The sequence below is a fragment of the Capricornis sumatraensis genome, chromosome 8, assembly GCF_032405125.1.
Source record: "Capricornis sumatraensis isolate serow.1 chromosome 8, serow.2, whole genome shotgun sequence".
Lineage (NCBI taxonomy): Eukaryota > Metazoa > Chordata > Mammalia > Artiodactyla > Bovidae > Capricornis > Capricornis sumatraensis.
The window spans coordinates 1,362,512-1,380,211 of NC_091076.1; the positions used below are offsets into that span (position 1 = coordinate 1,362,512).

The 17,700-nt window shown below is 59.8% G+C and overlaps 1 protein-coding gene across 1 annotated transcript; it reads right to left on the bottom strand.

Moving 5' to 3' along the window:
- Nucleotides 1–962: 962 nt before the first annotated feature.
- On the bottom strand, nucleotides 963–14,960 carry IFITM10 (interferon induced transmembrane protein 10). The gene is given in 4 exon segments (XM_068976231.1): nucleotides 963–1,112; nucleotides 14,036–14,440; nucleotides 14,442–14,489; nucleotides 14,916–14,960. Coding segments are annotated over 4 exon segments (648 nt in total).
- Between the last annotated feature and the right edge of the window lie 2,740 nt (nucleotides 14,961–17,700).

The window sequence follows — 17,700 nt, forward strand, 5'->3', positions numbered from 1 at the left end:
AGCCTGTCCCCAAACTCTCCCCCTTGCCCCCCCGAGACCCTCCCAGTGCCCCCCTCTCAGCCCACTGCCCACACTCCCAAGTGCCCACTTCCTGCCACAGCCTGTGCCCAGCCAAGCCAGCCCTGACCCTCAGTGCCACCTCTGAGCCCTGCGCGCGCCAGGCCCGCCTGGAGGCCTCGTGCATGGCTCCCGGTGCCCGAGAGGGACTGGGCGGGGCAGTCACCGCCCCGCGCTCCCTCCTGCTGGTGGGCTTCGCCAGATCTCCTTCTCCGCCAGGCGGGCAGCCATGCCCTCCCCCTTCCTTCCTCTCCAAGGAGGCAGCCACCAAAAGCCCCCTCAGTCCCATACCTGCAGAGCAGGCAGAAGACCCCCGGGGTTACGAGGCTGACGCTCCCTGGAAAAGTCAGCTGGGTGCGGCACTCGGGACCCCCAGGCAGTGCCTGAATGGGGTTCCCAAAGCCTCTGAATCCCACCCGCCTGGGGGCGGCCAGGAGACAGGGGCACAGCTGGGCGAGTATTTTATTGGAGGTTCACAGATATAAGAGCTCAGAGCAGGGTCACAGCTTGGAGGGGGCGGGGTCGTGGGGGGAGTGAGTCCCCAGATGCTGGCAGGCCCCTGCCCCACCCTGGGAAGCCCCCATACGAGCCCTTCTTGCAGGGTGTCAGGTCTGAGGGGCCCCGGGAGCCCGGGCGGGGGCACAGGCGGGCAGCGGGGGCAGCCACTCACAGCCGGGGTGCAGCAGCACAGAAGGGAACCCAGGGGCCCCAGAAACGGGTGGGGGGCCAAGAGGCGGGGAGGCCGGGCCAGCACGAAGCTCGCTGCCCCCTTGACAGACGAAGCTTCCGATGGCCCCATGGCCTGGTTCACAGCTTCGGGGCGGGGGGGCGCCAAGGGCGGACGCCCGGCTTTGCCCTGGCCGTGTCTCAGGGCTGCGTGTCCCGCCGCCGTGCCCGCTGGGGCCTCAGTAGTCGGTAAGCGGGTACCGCAGGAAGATGAAGACCAGGATGATGCAGGAGGCGGCCAGCGCGGAGCTTGTGATGTTGAACAGCCGTGCTGTCTTGGCATCCTCCACCGCCCCGTTCAGGTCATTGAGGAGCTTCTTGTCCCGGACCTGAAGCCAGAAGCAGCAGTAAGACCAGCAGTCAGGGCTGAGAGTGGACACACGGGCCCGGCGGGAGGGCCTGAAGGCAGAGGGCCCAGGCGAGGGTAGCCCTGAGCCCGGGCCAGTTCCCGATCCCTGACCGCCGCGGGGGCTACGGCCTGAGGATGTCCTTTCTGGGTGGAAACCTGCGCTGGACTTTGGGGGTGGGGCGGGGGAGGCTTAGGGGCATCAGATCTGAAACTTACTCTCAGTTTGCGAGACAAATAACCCGCATTTAACAGGTGGCACCAGTGGTGAAGAATCTGCCCAGCAGTGCAGGAGACATCAAGAGACGTGGCTTAATCCCTGGGTAGGAAAGACCCCCTGGAGGAGGGCGTGGCATCCGCCTAGTATCCTTGCCTGGAGAACCCCATGAACAGAGGAGGATGAACCCCTGGAGGGCTACGGTCCATGGGGTCGCAAAGAGCCGGACGTGACTGGGTGAGTGAGCACACACACAGAAGGGACGCTCAGTGTGGTGAGCTGGTAACTGCTGGGGGTCTGGGGGAAGGGCATGCGGGGGTTTTTGTATCTCCTTTCTGGCAACTTTTCTGTAAATCTAAAACTATTTAGGGGACTTCCCTCGTGGCTCAGCAGCTAGGACTCTACACTCCCAATGCAGAGGCCCGGGCTGGATCCCTCGTCAGGGAGCGAGATCCCACAACTAAGAGTTCACATGCCGCAACAAAGACCCAGCACAGCCAAATAAACACGTAAATAAAATAAATATTGAAGACATAGAACTGTTTAAAATAGCACGGATTGTTAATGCTGCTTTATGGACTTGAAAGTTGCTAGGAGGGTAAAAATTCAGTGTTCTTACTACCAAAAAAAAAAAAAACCAAACGGTAATTATGAGAGGTGACAGAGCTGCAGAAATCACTTCACGCTACACACGTGCCCGATCACCAGGTAACCTTAAGTGTATTCACTGCCACAGGTCGGCTATACGCCAACAGCCCTGGGAGAATAAATGGAAGAGGAAGCCGGCCTCAGAGGAAGTTCTGTGACTGGGCGATGGGGCATCACAAGTGTCTGCTAACCTGACTGGCTCCACCTCGTTTAAAGCTAACTGGGATTCCCTGAGCACACACACTGTGGCAAGGGGCAGCCCCCGGTCTCCGAGACGGGATATTAAAGTGAACGGGGGGCCTCCCTGGTGGGCCAGAGACTCTGCCTTCCCACGCAGGGGACGTGGGTTCGATCTCTGGTCACAAAACTAAGACCACATGCCGTGGGGCAACTCAGCTCATGCACCACAACAAGAGAAGGCCCCGCACTGGAGCTAGAAACCCAGCACAGCCACACACACGCCCAAGTGACAGGGGTGGCCTGGGGTCCAGGAAGCCCTGGGGAGCCAGTGGGCAGCGATGGGCCTGCTTCCAAGACCCTCTGGCTGGGAAGAAGCGTCCCTGGGGAGGCGCCCCTGGCCTCATCCAGGCCGGGTGTTAGGAGTCCCCTTTCCTCCCACCTTCTCCTTGCACAGAGCCCAGAGAGGGGCAGGTCTGTGCATACTGCAAGCAGAAGCTGGGAGGAGGAAGAAAGGGAACACGGAGAGAGACAGGAGAGGCAGGAAGAGAAAGTCTTTGCATCAGCAGATGGGTGGGTGGATGGGTGGGTGGATGGATGGATGGACGGATGGATGGATGGATGGATGGGTGGATAGATGGGTGGATGGTTGGATGGGTGGGTGGGTGGATGGGTGGCTAGATGGATGGGTAGATAGATGGATGGGTGGGTGGATGGATGGGTGGATAGATGGGTGGATGGTTGGATGGGTGGGTGGGTGGATGGGTGGCTAGATGGATGGGTAGATAGATGGATGGATGGATGGATGGGTGGGTGGATGGGTGGCTAGATGGATGGGTGGATAGATGGATGGATGGGTGGATGGATGTGTGAGTGGGTGGATGGATGGATGGTTGGATGGGTGGGTGGGTGGAGGGGTGGATGGATGGTGGATGGATGGATGGATGGTGGATGGATGGATGGGTGGATGGATGGATGTGTGGGTGGATGGGTGGGTGGGTGTATGGATGGTTGGGTGGATGGGTGGATAGATGGATGGGTGGATGGATGGAAGGATGTGTGGGTGGGTGGATGGATGGATGTGTGGGTGGATGGATGGGTGGTTGGATGGGTGGGTGGATGGGTGGATAGATGGATGGATGGTGGGTGGATGGATGGATGTGTGGGTGGGTGGATGGATGGGTGAATAGATGGAAGGATGAGTGGGTAGATGGGTGGATAAATGGATGGGTGGATGGAAGGATGGGTGGGTGGATGGATGGGTGGTTGGGTGGATAGATGGATGGGTGGATGGAAGGATGGGTGGGTGGATAGATGGGTGGTTGGGTGTATAGATGGATGGGTGGGTGGATGGATGGGTGGGTGGATGGAAGGATGGGTGGGTGGATGGATGGGTGGTTGGGTGGATAGATGGATGGGTGGATGGAAGGATGGGTGGGTGGATGGATGGGTGAATAGATGGAAGGATGGGTGGGTGGATAGATGGGTGGTTGGGTGGATAGATGGGTGGTTGGGTGTATAGATGGATGGGTGGGTGGATGGATGGGTGGGTGGATGGAAGGACAGGGGGGTGGATAGATGGGTGGTTGGGTAGATAGATGGACGGTTGGGTGGATGGGGGGATAGACAGAAGGATGGGTGGATGGATGGGTGGGTGGATGGATGGTGGGTGGATGGATGGATGTGTGGGTGGGTGGATGGATGGATGGTTGGATGGGTGGGTGGGTGGATGGGTGGATAGATGGGTGGATATATGGATGGATGGTGGATGGATGGATGGATGGTGGATGGATGGATGGGTGGATGGATGGATGTGTGGGTGGATGGGTGGGTGGGTGTATGGATGGTTGGGTGGATGGGTGGATAGATGGATGGGTGGATGGATGGAAGGATGTGTGGGTGGGTGGATGGATGGATGGATGTGTGGGTGGATGGATGGGTGGTTGGATGGGTGGGTGGATGGGTGGATAGATGGATGGATGGTGGGTGGATGGATGGATGTGTGGGTGGGTGGATGGATGGGTGAATAGATGGAAGGATGAGTGGGTGGATGGGTGGATAAATGGATGGGTGGATGGAAGGATGGGTGGGTGGATGGATGGGTGGTTGGGTGGATAGATGGATGGGTGGATGGAAGGATGGGTGGGTGGATGGAAGGATGGGTGGGTGGATGGATGGGTGGTTGGGTGGATAGATGGATGGGTGGATGGAAGGATGGGTGGGTGGATAGATGGGTGGTTGGGTGTATAGATGGATGGGTGGGTGGATGGATGGGTGGGTGGATGGAAGGACAGGGGGGTGGATAGATGGGTGGTTGGGTAGATAGATGGACGGTTGGGTGGATGGGAGGATAGACAGAAGGATGGGTGGATGGATGGGTGGGTGGATGGATGGTGGGTGGATGGATGGATGTGTGGGTGGGTGGATGGATGGATGGTTGGATGGGTGGATGGGTGGATGGGTGGATAGATGGGTGGATATATGGATGGATGGTGGATGGATGGATGGATGGTGGATGGATGGATGGGTGGATGGATGGATGTGTGGGTGGATGGGTGGGTGGGTGTATGGATGGTTGGGTGGATGGGTGGATAGATGGATGGGTGGATGGATGGAAGGATGTGTGGGTGGGTGGATGGATGGATGTGTGGGTGGATGGATGGGTGGTTGGATGGGTGGGTGGATGGGTGGATAGATGGATGGATGGTGGGTGGATGGATGGATGTGTGGGTGGGTGGATGGATGGGTGAATAGATGGAAGGATGAGTGGGTGGATGGGTGGATAAATGGATGGGTGGATGGAAGGATGGGTGGGTGGATGGATGGGTGGTTGGGTGGATAGATGGATGGGTGGATGGAAGGATGGGTGGGTGGATGGAAGGATGGGTGGGTGGATGGATGGGTGGTTGGGTGGATAGATGGATGGGTGGATGGAAGGATGGGTGGGTGGATGGATGGGTGAATAGATGGAAGGATGGGTGGGTGGATAGATGGGTGGTTGGGTGGATAGATGGGTGGTTGGGTGGATAGATGGATGGGTGGGTGGAAGGATGGGTGGGTGGATGGAAGGACAGGGGGGTGGATAGATGGGTGGTTGGGTAGATAGATGGACGGTTGGGTGGATGGGGGGATAGACAGAAGGATGGGTGGATGGATGGGTGGGTGGATGGATGGTGGGTGGATGGATGGATGTGTGGGTGGGTGGATGGATGGGTGAATAGATGGAAGGATGAGTGGGTGGGTGGATAGATGGGTGGTTGGGTGGATAGATGGGTGTTTGGGTGGATAGATGGATGGGTGGGTGGATGGAAGGATGGGTGGGTGGATGGATGGATGGTTGGGTGGATGGATGGGTGAATAGATGGAAGGATGGGTGGGTGGATAGATGGGTGGTTGGGTGGATAGATGGATGGGTGGGTGGATGGAAGGACAGGTGGGTGGATGGATGGATGGATGGGTGGGTGGGTGGATGGATGGGTGGTTGGGTGGATAGATGGGTGGGTGGGCATATGGACAAAAGGCAGGGCCTGGGCTGGCAGATAGATGGCACTGATGTCTGGATGCCTGGCGGGTGGAGGAGGGTTGGCGAGCTAACACAGGAGACATGGATGAGCAGGAAGGTCGGGGTGAGGAGGGGTGGATGGACTTCCTGTGGACACTCAGGAAGAACCCACGGAGCAGGGACGTCTGGGTAAAGCCCAGGAGAGTGTGGAGACATGGTCACATGCTCACCTGCAGGGAAAACAGGTGTCTAAAGACAGAGCTCCCAGGCGTAGGTGTGCTGAGGTCAGAGGGATAACCAGAGGCCAGTGTGGGGAGGGCAGAACCCACAGGCAAGGGTGGTGGGGGGCTTAAAATCAGAGAGGAGACTGCCAAGGAGCAATCTGTGTGGGGCTTCACAGGCACTTTTTAGCAGAAAAATGGCAGGCTCTGGCGTTTTCACTCTGATAATCTTGGATGCTGTGTGGAGAACAGACTTCAGGGGCAGAGGCTGGAGAAAAGCAGAAAAGAGGCTCCCTTAACAGCCCAGGTGAGTGGTCAGGGTGGGTCGTGTCAGGTCAATAGACCTGAAGGTGGTAAGAACTGACCGTCTTCTGGATCTATTTTGAAGACACAGCTGACAGTATTTACTGGGATCAGATGTGCAGTGTGATAAAAAAAGAAAGGGATTTGAGATGATTGCAAGGCTTTTTGGTCTGCTGAAATAAGGGGGTTGTAGGACACTCCCGGAGGAGGACGTTTGTGAGTGATTCAGTAGTCTGATTCTTCATGTGAAGCTATAAATGTCTTCTAGACACAGAGCCAGCTATTTTAAGCAGGTAGGTTTTGTAGAGCCTAGTTCAGGGGTGAGGTCTAGGGCAGAGATACAAATTGGAGGGGCATCACCATAAAGATGCTACTTAAAGCTCTGAGACTGGACGGGAGCACCAAGGGACTGAACGCCGATGACGGGAAGAGGAGGACCGAGGACCACGCCTGGGAGCACCCCGTTAGGAGATCCGGGAAGCAAGAGGCACTGAGGAGGGGAGGCTGAGACGAGGAGGGGAGGCTGAGACGAGCAGGTGAGAAGAGCAGAAGGGACAGGACGTCCCTGGCGGTCCAGTGGTTAAGAATCTGCCTTCCAGCGCAGGGAACTTGGGTTCGATCCCTGGCTGGGGAACTGAGATCCCACGTGCCGAGGGGCGACTAAGCCCGTGCTGCAACTAGAGGGGCCCGTGCTCTGCTATGAAGACCCAGAGTAGCCTCCCCCCAAACAACAGGGCAGAAGAAAGGCGGAGAGAAGGGAAGGGTGGCTGTGGGCGGAAGGGGCCGAATGGAGGCGGGATCAGCACGGAGGAATGGAATGGATAAACGGATGCGTGGCATGGGGGCAGAGAGGTCGCTGGGTGATGTCGGCTGGATAAGGGAAAGAGCAGGAAGGCCCTTTGGCGAGTGAGCAGACTGGTGGACGGGTAACTGGCTAAGTCGACTAAAGCAAGGAGATGAGAGAATGGGAGGGTGAACAGGCGGATACTGGATGGGCAGCTCTTTGATGAGCGTGTATATTACCGGGGTGGCAGACTGACAGGGTGTGAAGGGAAGGGCGGGGAGATGGGTGGGTGGGCGCACAGACGAGCTGACGCCAGCTCCAGAGCGGACTGCCTGGATGGAGGCAGTAAGCAACTGGGGGAAAGGAGCAGAGGGAAGACAGGGGAGGCGAAGACACAAACGGACGGATGAGCAACGATGTAGAGGTGACTGAAGAGCGAGCGCGAACAGACGAAAGGGAGAGACGGAAACGTACTGACGGCTGGCAGGCGGCTGGCCGGGGTGGTGCGTGGGTGCATCCAAGGTCACGAGGAGGAGCGAGTCGAGAGAAGGAGGACTGACGAAGCCAAGCTCTGACGGATGAATGATTAGCTGTATCGATAGGAGGGGTGGCTAGACAGAGAGAAAGGGTGGAGAAGAGCAGAGAGGAAGGCTGCGCAGCTGCGTGAGTGAGCGAGTGAGGTGAGAGGCGGGTGGAAAGTGCAGTAAGTAGCGCGGACGAGGTGAGTGAATGCACAGGCAGGAGGTGGTGACCGGCTGGGGCCTCCCCAGCCCGGTGCTTTAGCCTGTGCTGCCAGCGCAGGGGCTCAGGCTCAGTCCCTGGTCCAGGAACTAGGATCCCGCACGCCACAGAGCACGGCCGAAACATGCTTTAAAAAAAGAGATAGATGAAAGCAAAAGCAAACAGGTGGGACCTGATTAAACTTCAAAGCTTTTTGCACAGCGAAGGGAAACCAAAAGCAAGGTGGAAAGACAACCCTCAGAATGGGAGAAAATAACAGCAAACAAAACAACCAAGAAAGGGTTAATTTCCAAAATACACAAGCGGCTCATGCAACTCAATGGCAGGAGAACAAACCACCCCATCAAAACGTGGGAAAAAGACCTAAACAGACACTCCTCCAAAGAAGGTATACAGACAGCTAACAAACCCACCAAAAGATGCTCAACATCGCTCATTATCAGAGAAATGCAAATCAAAACCACCATGAGATATCACCTCCCACCGGTCAGAATGGCCCTCATCAAAAAGTCTACAAACAATAAATGCTGGAGAGGGTGTGGAGAAAAGGGAACGCTCTGGCACTGTTGGTGGGAATGGAAACTGATATAGCCACTGTGGAAGACGGTACGGAGATTCCTGAAAAAAACCAGGAATAAAACCACCATATGATCCAGTCATCCCACTCCTAGGCATATACCCTGTGGAAATCGAAACTGAAAAAAACACACGCATCCCACTGTTCACTGCAGCGCTACTTACAGGAGCCAGAACAGGGAAGCAACCTAGATGTCCGTCGACAGGTGGACGGATAAAGACGTGGACATACACACTACAGAATATTACTCGGCCATAAAAAGGAACACGTCTGAGTCAGTTCTGATGAGGTGGATGAACCTAGAGCCTATTATACAGAGTGAAGTGAGTCAGAAAGAGAAAGAGAAATACCGTATTCTAATGCATGTATACGGAATCTAGAAAAATGGTACCGAAGAATTTATTGTCAGGGCAGAAGTGGAGAAACAGAGAGAACAGCCTTATGGACATGGGGAGAGGGGAGGAGAGAGTGAGATGTATGGAGAGAGTGACACGGAAACTTACATCACCATATGTAAACTAGATAGCCAACGGGGATTCTCTGTCTGGCTCAGGAAACTCAGGGGCTCTGTATCCACCTAGAGGGGTGGGACGGGAGGGAGACGGGAGCGAGGTTCAGAAGCGAGGGGATGTGTGTATACCTATGGCTGATTCATGGTGAAGTGAAGTTGCTCAGTCGTGTCTGACTCTTTGCGACCCCATGGACTGTAGCTTACCACGTTCCTCCGTCCATGGGCTTTTCCAGGCAAGAGCACTGGAGTGGGTTGCTATTTGAAGTCTGTAAATCAATTATCCTTCAATTTAAAATAAATTAATTTTAAAGAAAGGGCAAGGACTATAGAAAGAAGAGTGTAACGAGTCAAAGGGTCCAAGAAAGGAACTTGATGGTGACCTCAAGGAATTTACCTGGCGCCTCTGTGCCCCCCGTTTCCTCATCTGCAGTTAGCTGCACCAGTCTCATAGGGTTTTGCTGCTGCTGCTAAGTCACTTCAGTCGTGTCCAACTCTGTGCATAGATTCTGTGCACAGCCCACGAGGCTGCCCCATCTCTGGTACTCTCCAGGCAAGAACCCTGGAGTGGGTTGCCATTTCCTTTTCCAATGCATGAAAGTGAAAAATGAAAGTCAAGTCGCTCACTCGTGTCCGACTCTTAGCATCCCCATGGGCTGCAGCCCACCAGGCTCCTCTGTCCATGGGATTTTCCAGGCAAGAGTACTGGAGTGGGGTGCCATTGCCTTCTCCGATAGGGTTTTGCTACCTTTAAATAAAATATTACATTTAATTAAATAATGAGACATGCTTAGGACGGGGCCTAGAATATATAAGTTCAATAAATAACTGGGGCTGTTTGGTGGTTATTGGTATTTGCTGGCTTTTTGTTACTATTATTGCTATTAATGAGTAAGGGGGGAAACTGATGAATCCAGGGAAGAAAAAAGATTAGATGGCAAGCTGGGCGGATGACAGAGTAACGGAGTGAAGGATGAGGCTGGTGGATAAACAGCGGGAGGAAAGGAGGAAAGAAAAGGAACATGAATTTAATAAGTAAGAGGATGAGTGAAGCCAGGGATGGTTGGCAGCGTGGAAGAGAAATTCTGGAAGGAAGGAAGATGAGTATGTGAATTTGTAGAGAGAAAACGGACGGGTGAAGAGCTGAAAGGGTGGAAACACGAGTGCGTGCATTGGTGGGTGGACAAGGTGAGCGAGGGTCTTTTCCTCGCAAACCTGCCCCTTCTACGGCCTCCTTCCTCGTGTGCAAACGGCGCCTCCGTTCTCTCAACAGAATAGATGAATATCCTTTGAGCTCCTGGGCAGCTCAGAAGTAAAGAATCTGCTTGTAATGCAGGACACACAGGTTCCATCCCTGGGTGGGGAAGATCCCCTGGAGAGGGAAATGGCGCCCCACTCCAGTATTCTTGCCTGAGAAACCCCGTGGACAGGGGAGCCTCGTGGGCTACAGTCCGTGGGGTCGCAGAGAGTCAGACCCGACTGAGCAACTCAACAACAGCGGTCTTAGGCCCTTCTCTCTTTTCCCTCACCTCGTGCCCCACCCACCAGGACAGTCTACTGACTTGCCTTCAAAATACGGGACCTGCTTCCACGCTCTGCTCCCACCTTCTGAACCAACTCTTGGCCAAGGCCATAGCCTTTGATCTGGCCCCCAGCTCCCCAGCATCTGAAGTCCTCATGGGTTATCTCCCCCAGTAACAAGGGCGATCTTTTTCAAATACAAGCAACATAATATTGACTCTTTGTTTGAAATTCATCAAAGATTTCACTCAAAGCAAAACGAAATCATACTGGGGCAGACACAATGTACATGGTCTGGCCCCGTACACCCCCTCTCTGGACCCAGCTCCGAGACTCACCCCATGCCAGCTACGCTGGTCCCTGAACCTGGTTTTGCCTCGGGGCTTTTGTAACACCCAGTCCGTTTTCCTGAAATGCGCTTTCCCGGCTGCATTTATGGCTACTGCGTGAATTCATTCTAGTTTAGACTCAAATATCATCTCATCAAAGAGGCCTTCCTTGCCCACTGTATATAAAGTAGCAGCTCATATGTCCTTGGCGATGCTTCATTTACTCTTCATAGCTGACTTTACCACCTGACTCACGTAAGTGAAAGTTTTATTATTGTCTGACTCCTGACCAGGATGTAAGCCCTTCTAGACAGGGACCATGTGTTGCTTGTCACTTGCTAGGCACTAGACCATTGTTTATTACTCGTGGGACCAGTGGGTGGAGAGTGACAGGATGCTGAAGCGTCTGAATGAACGGATGACCGGGTGACTGACTAGAGGAGTTGAATGAATGGATATGGTGGCTATACGCGAGTCAGGGAGGGGAGGGGCAGAAGGCGGCGACAGGTACGAGATGGGCAGATGAATCCACACACAGATTCAGGGAAACTGGCAGATGAAGGTGTCAAGGAAAGACGAGGGAGGAGAAAAGAGATGACATGCATCCATGAAGGTGTGTGGGCAACCAGACAGAGAGAGCTGATGGATGGACAGCGTGGATGGCGGGGTTGGCGGAGGAGCTGAAGAAAGTGTGTTACACGGTGCGGATGCAGGAGTTGATGGGAGGCTACAGGAAGCTGTGGGGTGAGCAAGTGGGAAGGAGAAGAGAATAGGCGAAAGCGGAGCTGAGAGTGGGTGGTGCAGGGCCCGGAGTGCCAGGAGGAGGGGCCGGACTCCTCCCGACCAAGAAGCGGGGCTGGGGGTCATCGCGAGCCCCGTCTGGGCCACCCACACCCCCAGGCTCCCGTCTGTGGCCACGCCTGCCCAGACGGACCTGACTGCGCCTGACGGGGGCCGTGGGGACAGATGGGGCTGTGGGGACACGGCAGGCCGTCCTGCCCCTGGCGCTCCCGGGAATGCTGTTTTGTTTGGCCGTACTCTGTGAGGGGAGGAGGGGACAGGCTCAGTGACGCAGGGTCAGCGCCCGGAGGGATCCAGGAGTCCAGCCAAGGCCTCCTGACCCCAAGGCCGTGAGGTGCCCTTGCAAGTGCCCACGACTGGCTGCAAACAATGCCCAGAGCAGCAGGCCAGGAGACGTGCAGCCGGACGGGCAGATGGCCGAACTCCCGGATGCGGGAGCCCAGGCCAGCAGGTCCGCCCTCCCCTCTGCCAGGGACAGAGGCGGCTTGCCTTGCTGGCTGCCCGTGTCCCACCCCCACCCACCGCCCAGTAAGCCCCACGCCTCTCTGCCCCGAGAGCCCCCAGGGAGGACCTCGGGGAGCGCCCGGCTGGAGGCACAGAGGGGCTCCTACTGCCTCTCAGAAGCACCATCTCCCACGCCCGACCCCAGCGCGGAGCCTTGCATTCAGTTCAGAAACCTGTGACCTACCTACAACCCTCGGCAGATGGGCCTGCCCGGGGCCAGTCGGCGCCCACAGGAGCCTCACAGCCACGCCCAGGTCCACAGGCTTCTGGCGGGACTAGCAGGAGGGCCCCGGAGGCAGAGCTGAGGCTGGGGGGCTTCCCCCGGATTCCCTGGGACCCCCTTCCCTTGTTGCCTCTGCAGCACACATGCACACTCACGCACACACAGTTGTACACACGTGCACAGACACACTCATACACTCACACATCCACACACACAAATGCACACACATGCACACTCACACCCTCACACAGACACACATGCATTCTCACGCACACACAGCTGTGCACATGCGCACAGACACATACATCCACACACACAATTACACACACATGCACACTCACACCCTCACACAGACACACATGCATTCTCACGCGCACACAGCTGTGCACATGCGCACACACACTCATACACTCACACATCCACACAAATGCACACACATGCACACTCACACCCTCACACAGACACACATGCATTCTCACGCCTGCACATCTCAAGGACACACATACGTGCTCACACCTATATGCACGCACACGCTCTTGCACACACACTCATGCCCTCGTGCACACTCACACGTGCCCACATGCATGCACACTCATTGGACACAGTTCCTGTCCGATAGAGCCCAGGGCTGGGTACACTAGCCTGGAGATGAACGCGTGAGCAGCGGGGGTGATGGAGGCCCTGAGGATGAGTCAGAAGGCGGGAAGGCCAGGTGGCCAGGCCGTGTGACGCTGGGACAGGGACGGGTGGGGGTGCTCCATGCTCAAAGCAGCAAGCAGAGCTGTCTCAGCTTCCGTCCCCCTGGGTGCCAGCCCCTCCTCTGCCTCCAGCCTGCCCGCCTCCGTGTTCCCCCTCCCCACCCCCGCCTTGGGCAGCTGCAATCAGTGAAATGCGCCTGGCCCCGGACACTCAAATCTGGGCCCAGGAAATGGGATGACCTGGCGAGACAAGACCCCAGCCCCTGGGGAGGTGGGAGGAGACGGGGAGGCCCGGGTCTCCCTCTGCCCCTCTGCGGGTTGGGCTCCAGCAGCCCCAGCCTCTCGGGTCCTGACACACCCGCAGGGATCTCCGGACCCCAAGTGTGAGTCAACCACAGCTCCCTTCCCCCATCTTGGTCCATTTTTTTCCACTGCGCTCTCGAGGGTGGGGAGCAAGGGATGGGGGTATCCTGTCTGCTCCGCTCCGGCAGCTCCCGTCACAGCAGCGAGGGAGGGCCTTCTGAGAGTCGTGCACACCCCGAGTGCGGCGTCAGGCCTGCCTGCCCCGGCCTCCCCGCCTCACCCCCCAGGATGGGTCACGGGCAAGCGTGTGAGGGAACAGAGCAGTGGTGGGGGCAGCGCCCCGTCTGTCTGTCACAGGCCCCTCGAGTGCCCGCCTGGCATCAGGCTCCCTGCGCGGGGCTGAGACGAGGTCTCCAGCAGTGACGTCAGCCCTCTTCCTGTCGACAGGGGAAGGAATCCAAGCTCTCTTCACCTCCACGCGGGCTCCGTCCCAATGCCCAGGGCAGCTGCACCCAGGCCCAATTCCCAGGTCTCTACACAGGGGACAGGACACTGAGGTCCCCACCCCAGAGGCCAGACTGGCCGTGCAGAGACCCTGGCCCCGAGGACGCTGACCCTGCCAGGACACCCTGGAAGGTTCCCCAGCTCAGGACGCGATGGGTAGGCCTTCTGCTGTCCCGAGCTAGCCGGCCGACCTCTGCACTGCCCTAGGTCCCCCAGGCTCCCCGCTAGGCCTGCCGCACCCCCGGGCTGCTCTGTGAGGGGGCTCCCCGCTGGGCCCGCCGCGCCCCCGGGCGGATGGCCCGCCGCGCCGCCCGGCGCCCGGCCCCTCCCGCCCTCGCGGCTCACCCTGAGGGAGTAGGCCAGGGCAATGAAGCCCAGGCAGCAGAAGTTGAGGTAGACGAAGTTGAAGATGGACCACAGGAAGTAGTCGTCCACCTCCGCGGAGTCCGGGCAGACCTCGACGACGGCCGTGGGGTGCGGCATGGCCTTCTTCTCCGCCAGGTGCTTGCAGGCCGGGGGGGCGCCGGCAGCCCGCACGCCGTCTGTCTTGCTGCTCTTGGGCTCCATGGGGAGCAGGGTGGGCGCCATGGGGGGCGAGGCCGAGGGCTCGGGGGCCGGGGCCGCCGGAGCCTGCAGAGCTGGGGGCTTGGACACGCAGGCGAAGCAGCCCTTGGGCGAACCTGCTGGGGGCCTCGGGATCCAGAAGGCCCCGTCCAGGGGGACTCGGGCTTCCTGGGCGCCGTCCGTGGTTGCTGGCCGGGGCTCCCAGCGGGGCTGGGCACTGGGCGGGGCCCTGGGCCTGCAGGGAGGAGGAGACAAAGAATAAGCCGGGTCCTGATCACCCTATGGGCCCACCTTGGCCCCTACAGCCTCCCCCCTGCAGTCTCATGAACAGCTCCAGGGACACGGAAATCCCGCGGGGGCAGCCAGTTGCCGGCTACCACCTGCCTTCCCCACCGCCCCCGCCCCTCATGCCAAAGCCCTCCGAGCAGCCTTGGCAGGGACAGCAGGGGCTTCCCGTCACTTCCCCATATGCACACAAACATTCACCCACTGACACACAACAGCAACACCCCCCACACTCCCCCCAGCACCCCGACTGACAGGCTCTTTCAGTAATCAGAGCAAGCAGCGCCCCAGGCCCTGCGCACACGCAGGGCACGCGCGCCCACAATGGCACGGCCTCTGCCAGGCTTGGCAGGCGGAGCGGCGCTCTGCCCGGCACCTGCACGCTGGCACAGGCGGACGCTTGGGACACAAACGCCAGCATCACCGCCTGGCTCTCCAGACACCAGCACACCCCGTGCGCCCGGAGAGGCCGCCAGGTAAACAAGCCCGCACTGTGACCCTCGCACACACCGCGCCACAGGCCCCGACACAGTCGCGGAAGAATGAACCCGCCGCCCGCGGGGGCTCCGAACTCGCGCGCATCTCCCCTGCCCCCTGACCCGGCCTGGAGCAGCGCTGGGACCGCAAGCGCGCGCACTCGCCGGGTGCCAGGAGCAGACGCACAGCGACACTCTGCAAAACGAGCCGTCTCGGACCACGCGCCGTCGCCCCGCGCCGCCCCGGGGGTCCGGCAGTCGGGGCCCCGCGGAGCCCGCCCCCCGGCCCCCAGCCCGGCGCAGGTCTGCCGCAGCCGCCGGGAAGACGCGCGCTCACCTACTGGCGACTCCTCGGTGGCCGGGCCCGACCCTGCGCTCGCTGCGCGCGTCCTTCCGCCGTCCCGCCGGTGGCTGGCTGTCCCGCCGCTCCGCGTCCCGGCGGCCCGACCTCGGCGCGGGGAGCGCGCGGGGCGGCGCGGGGAGGGGCGCGGGCTGTCAGCGCCGCTCCTCCGCCGCCTGCGCGCCCTCCGCAGCGCCAGGGCCAGCCGCCGGCTGCAGCCCAAGCCTGACTCACGGCGGCGGCGGCGGGCACAGCCACCTCCCCGCCTCCTCCCGCCGGTGGGGTGGGCGCTGCGGGCACCAGCCGGAAGCGGTGACCCTCGCGGGTGGGCAGAGCTGGGCAGGGATGGGCTCTCCCGCAGCGCCCAGACCCGGTGCCGGCGCCGCCCACCTGCGTCTCCCGGACCCCACCCTGCTCCCTGCCTCCTCCCTCTGTCTGAGCCCCCAGCCCTCGCTGAGCCGTCCCTCCCGTCTCCCTGGGGAGCGCCCTTTCCTCCTCCTGCGCTTCCCCCTGCCTCGCCCTGCCCGGGTTCCCAGACCCTTCCCCTCCGTGCTGCCCCTTCTGATGAGCTTCCTGCTCCATGGGCTCTGCATCCCAGCCCTTGCCCCCACCCACCTAGTCCCAGGCCGGGTGGGTGTCTGGGCCTCCCCAAGCCCTCTGCCCACAGAGCCCAGGTGCCCCCAGCCTGTCCTCACCAAGTCAGTGCTCACGTCTAGCCAGGCTGTCTGCGCGCCTGTCCCCACAGGACCCCGCTCCTATCCAAGCCCCCACCAGGGCCCTAGTTCCTCGTGAGTCTCGGGCCCCTCCCAGCCCTGGGGCCCCCAACTGCAGCACTTCCCCAAGCAGGGTGCCCCTCGCCAGGCCCCCACCCGAGCCCCCACTCTGCCCAGTCTTGCCCCTGCCCCGGGCCCGGGACTCTGTCCTTCCTGAGCCCACCCCCTCCAAGTTCCTGCCCCCACTTTCCCCCAGATCTGAACTCAAGCTCCCCAAGCCCAGAGCCCCTGCGTGAGCCCAGGTAAGGTGGCTCCCTCACAAAGTCTAGTCTTGGAGACCGTGACCCCTCACCTGACAGGTCTCTTTGCCCCTGGGGCCAGGTGTCCCTTCCAGGGCCCGGTGACACTCGTGCCCCTGGAGCTCAGGCCCCCCACCTGCCCAAGCCACCTGCGGACTCTGTCGCCCTCTGCCCCATCCCGGGCCCCTAGCCTCATCTACACCACCTCCCTGCCATTCTGACACTTGCCTGGCATGGCTTGCCCTCCCTGCGGTCGTCCCAACCACACCCTTGCCATGGGAAAGCCCTGGCCCCCTCCTTGCTGCACAGGGGCCTCCTGAGGTGGTCCTCCTCTCCAACCGGCTGCCCCTAGGAGCAGCGGCCCTCCCTCCACCCCTGCCCCATGCAGTCGCCCTCCTGGTGGTAGCCTGTGCCCGCCTCTCCGAGCCCTTGTTCCCCCCACAGGCTCTGAGCCCTTCCGCCCATGAAGGCCGCTTCTGCTCTGACCGGCTTGACCCACCTCCCTTGTCTCCAGGGCCCCCTCTTCTCCCAGCCTGGCTCCTTCCCAGGGGCCCCTCCTCCTCAGAGTCCTGGCCTGCCTGTGCCAGGCCCTCTCTGAAGCCCCTTCTCTCGAGAGCCTGAGCCTTTGTTTGCAGGCTCTTCCCTGGTCAGGCCCCCTCTCCTGTCCAGGCCCTACCCTCCCCTGCTCAGCACTCACCCCTCTGGCCCCTGGCCTGGCCTTGGTAGGGGCTGATCAGGAGCCCACAAACAGCTGGCTTTAAAGATGCTGCTAAAACTGTCTTCCAGGGGGCAGGGTCCCAGAGCAACATCCCGCTCTGCCTGACCACATGCTCGGTAGGCCCAGGCCCACAGGTGAGAGGGCGATGGGACTTCTGGGAAGCTGGACTCAGTTCCCCCCACCCATCCACCAGCAACCCCTTTCCAAGGGCCTGGCCTGGGGGTGGCCAGACCCATCTCAGATGGCGCCTGACCTAAGGGGCCAGTGAGCCTGTGTGTGGCCTGGGAACCCGGTCTCCCTGCTGGGCTCCCTGGGCCAGGCGCTGCCCAGGGCTGGGCAGGCTGCAAGGCTGACGGGCTGGCCTGCCCCTGAGTCCAGCTGGTCCTCGGGCGTGGGAGAGGGCACCAGGCCCACAGGGGTCTGCTTCTGGTCACTGGGTGGAGCCAGGCCGCCTCTCCCAACTCCAACCACCCTGCCCCCGACCCCCAGCCCACTGCCCAGGATGCGTCATCCCACGAGCCTTCACCGGAGCGGCCAAGGGAAGGCGCTGGACTCAGATCAGCTCCTGAGAGCTCACACTGGGTGTCCTCCAGGCAGGACGTGTCCACCGGAGCC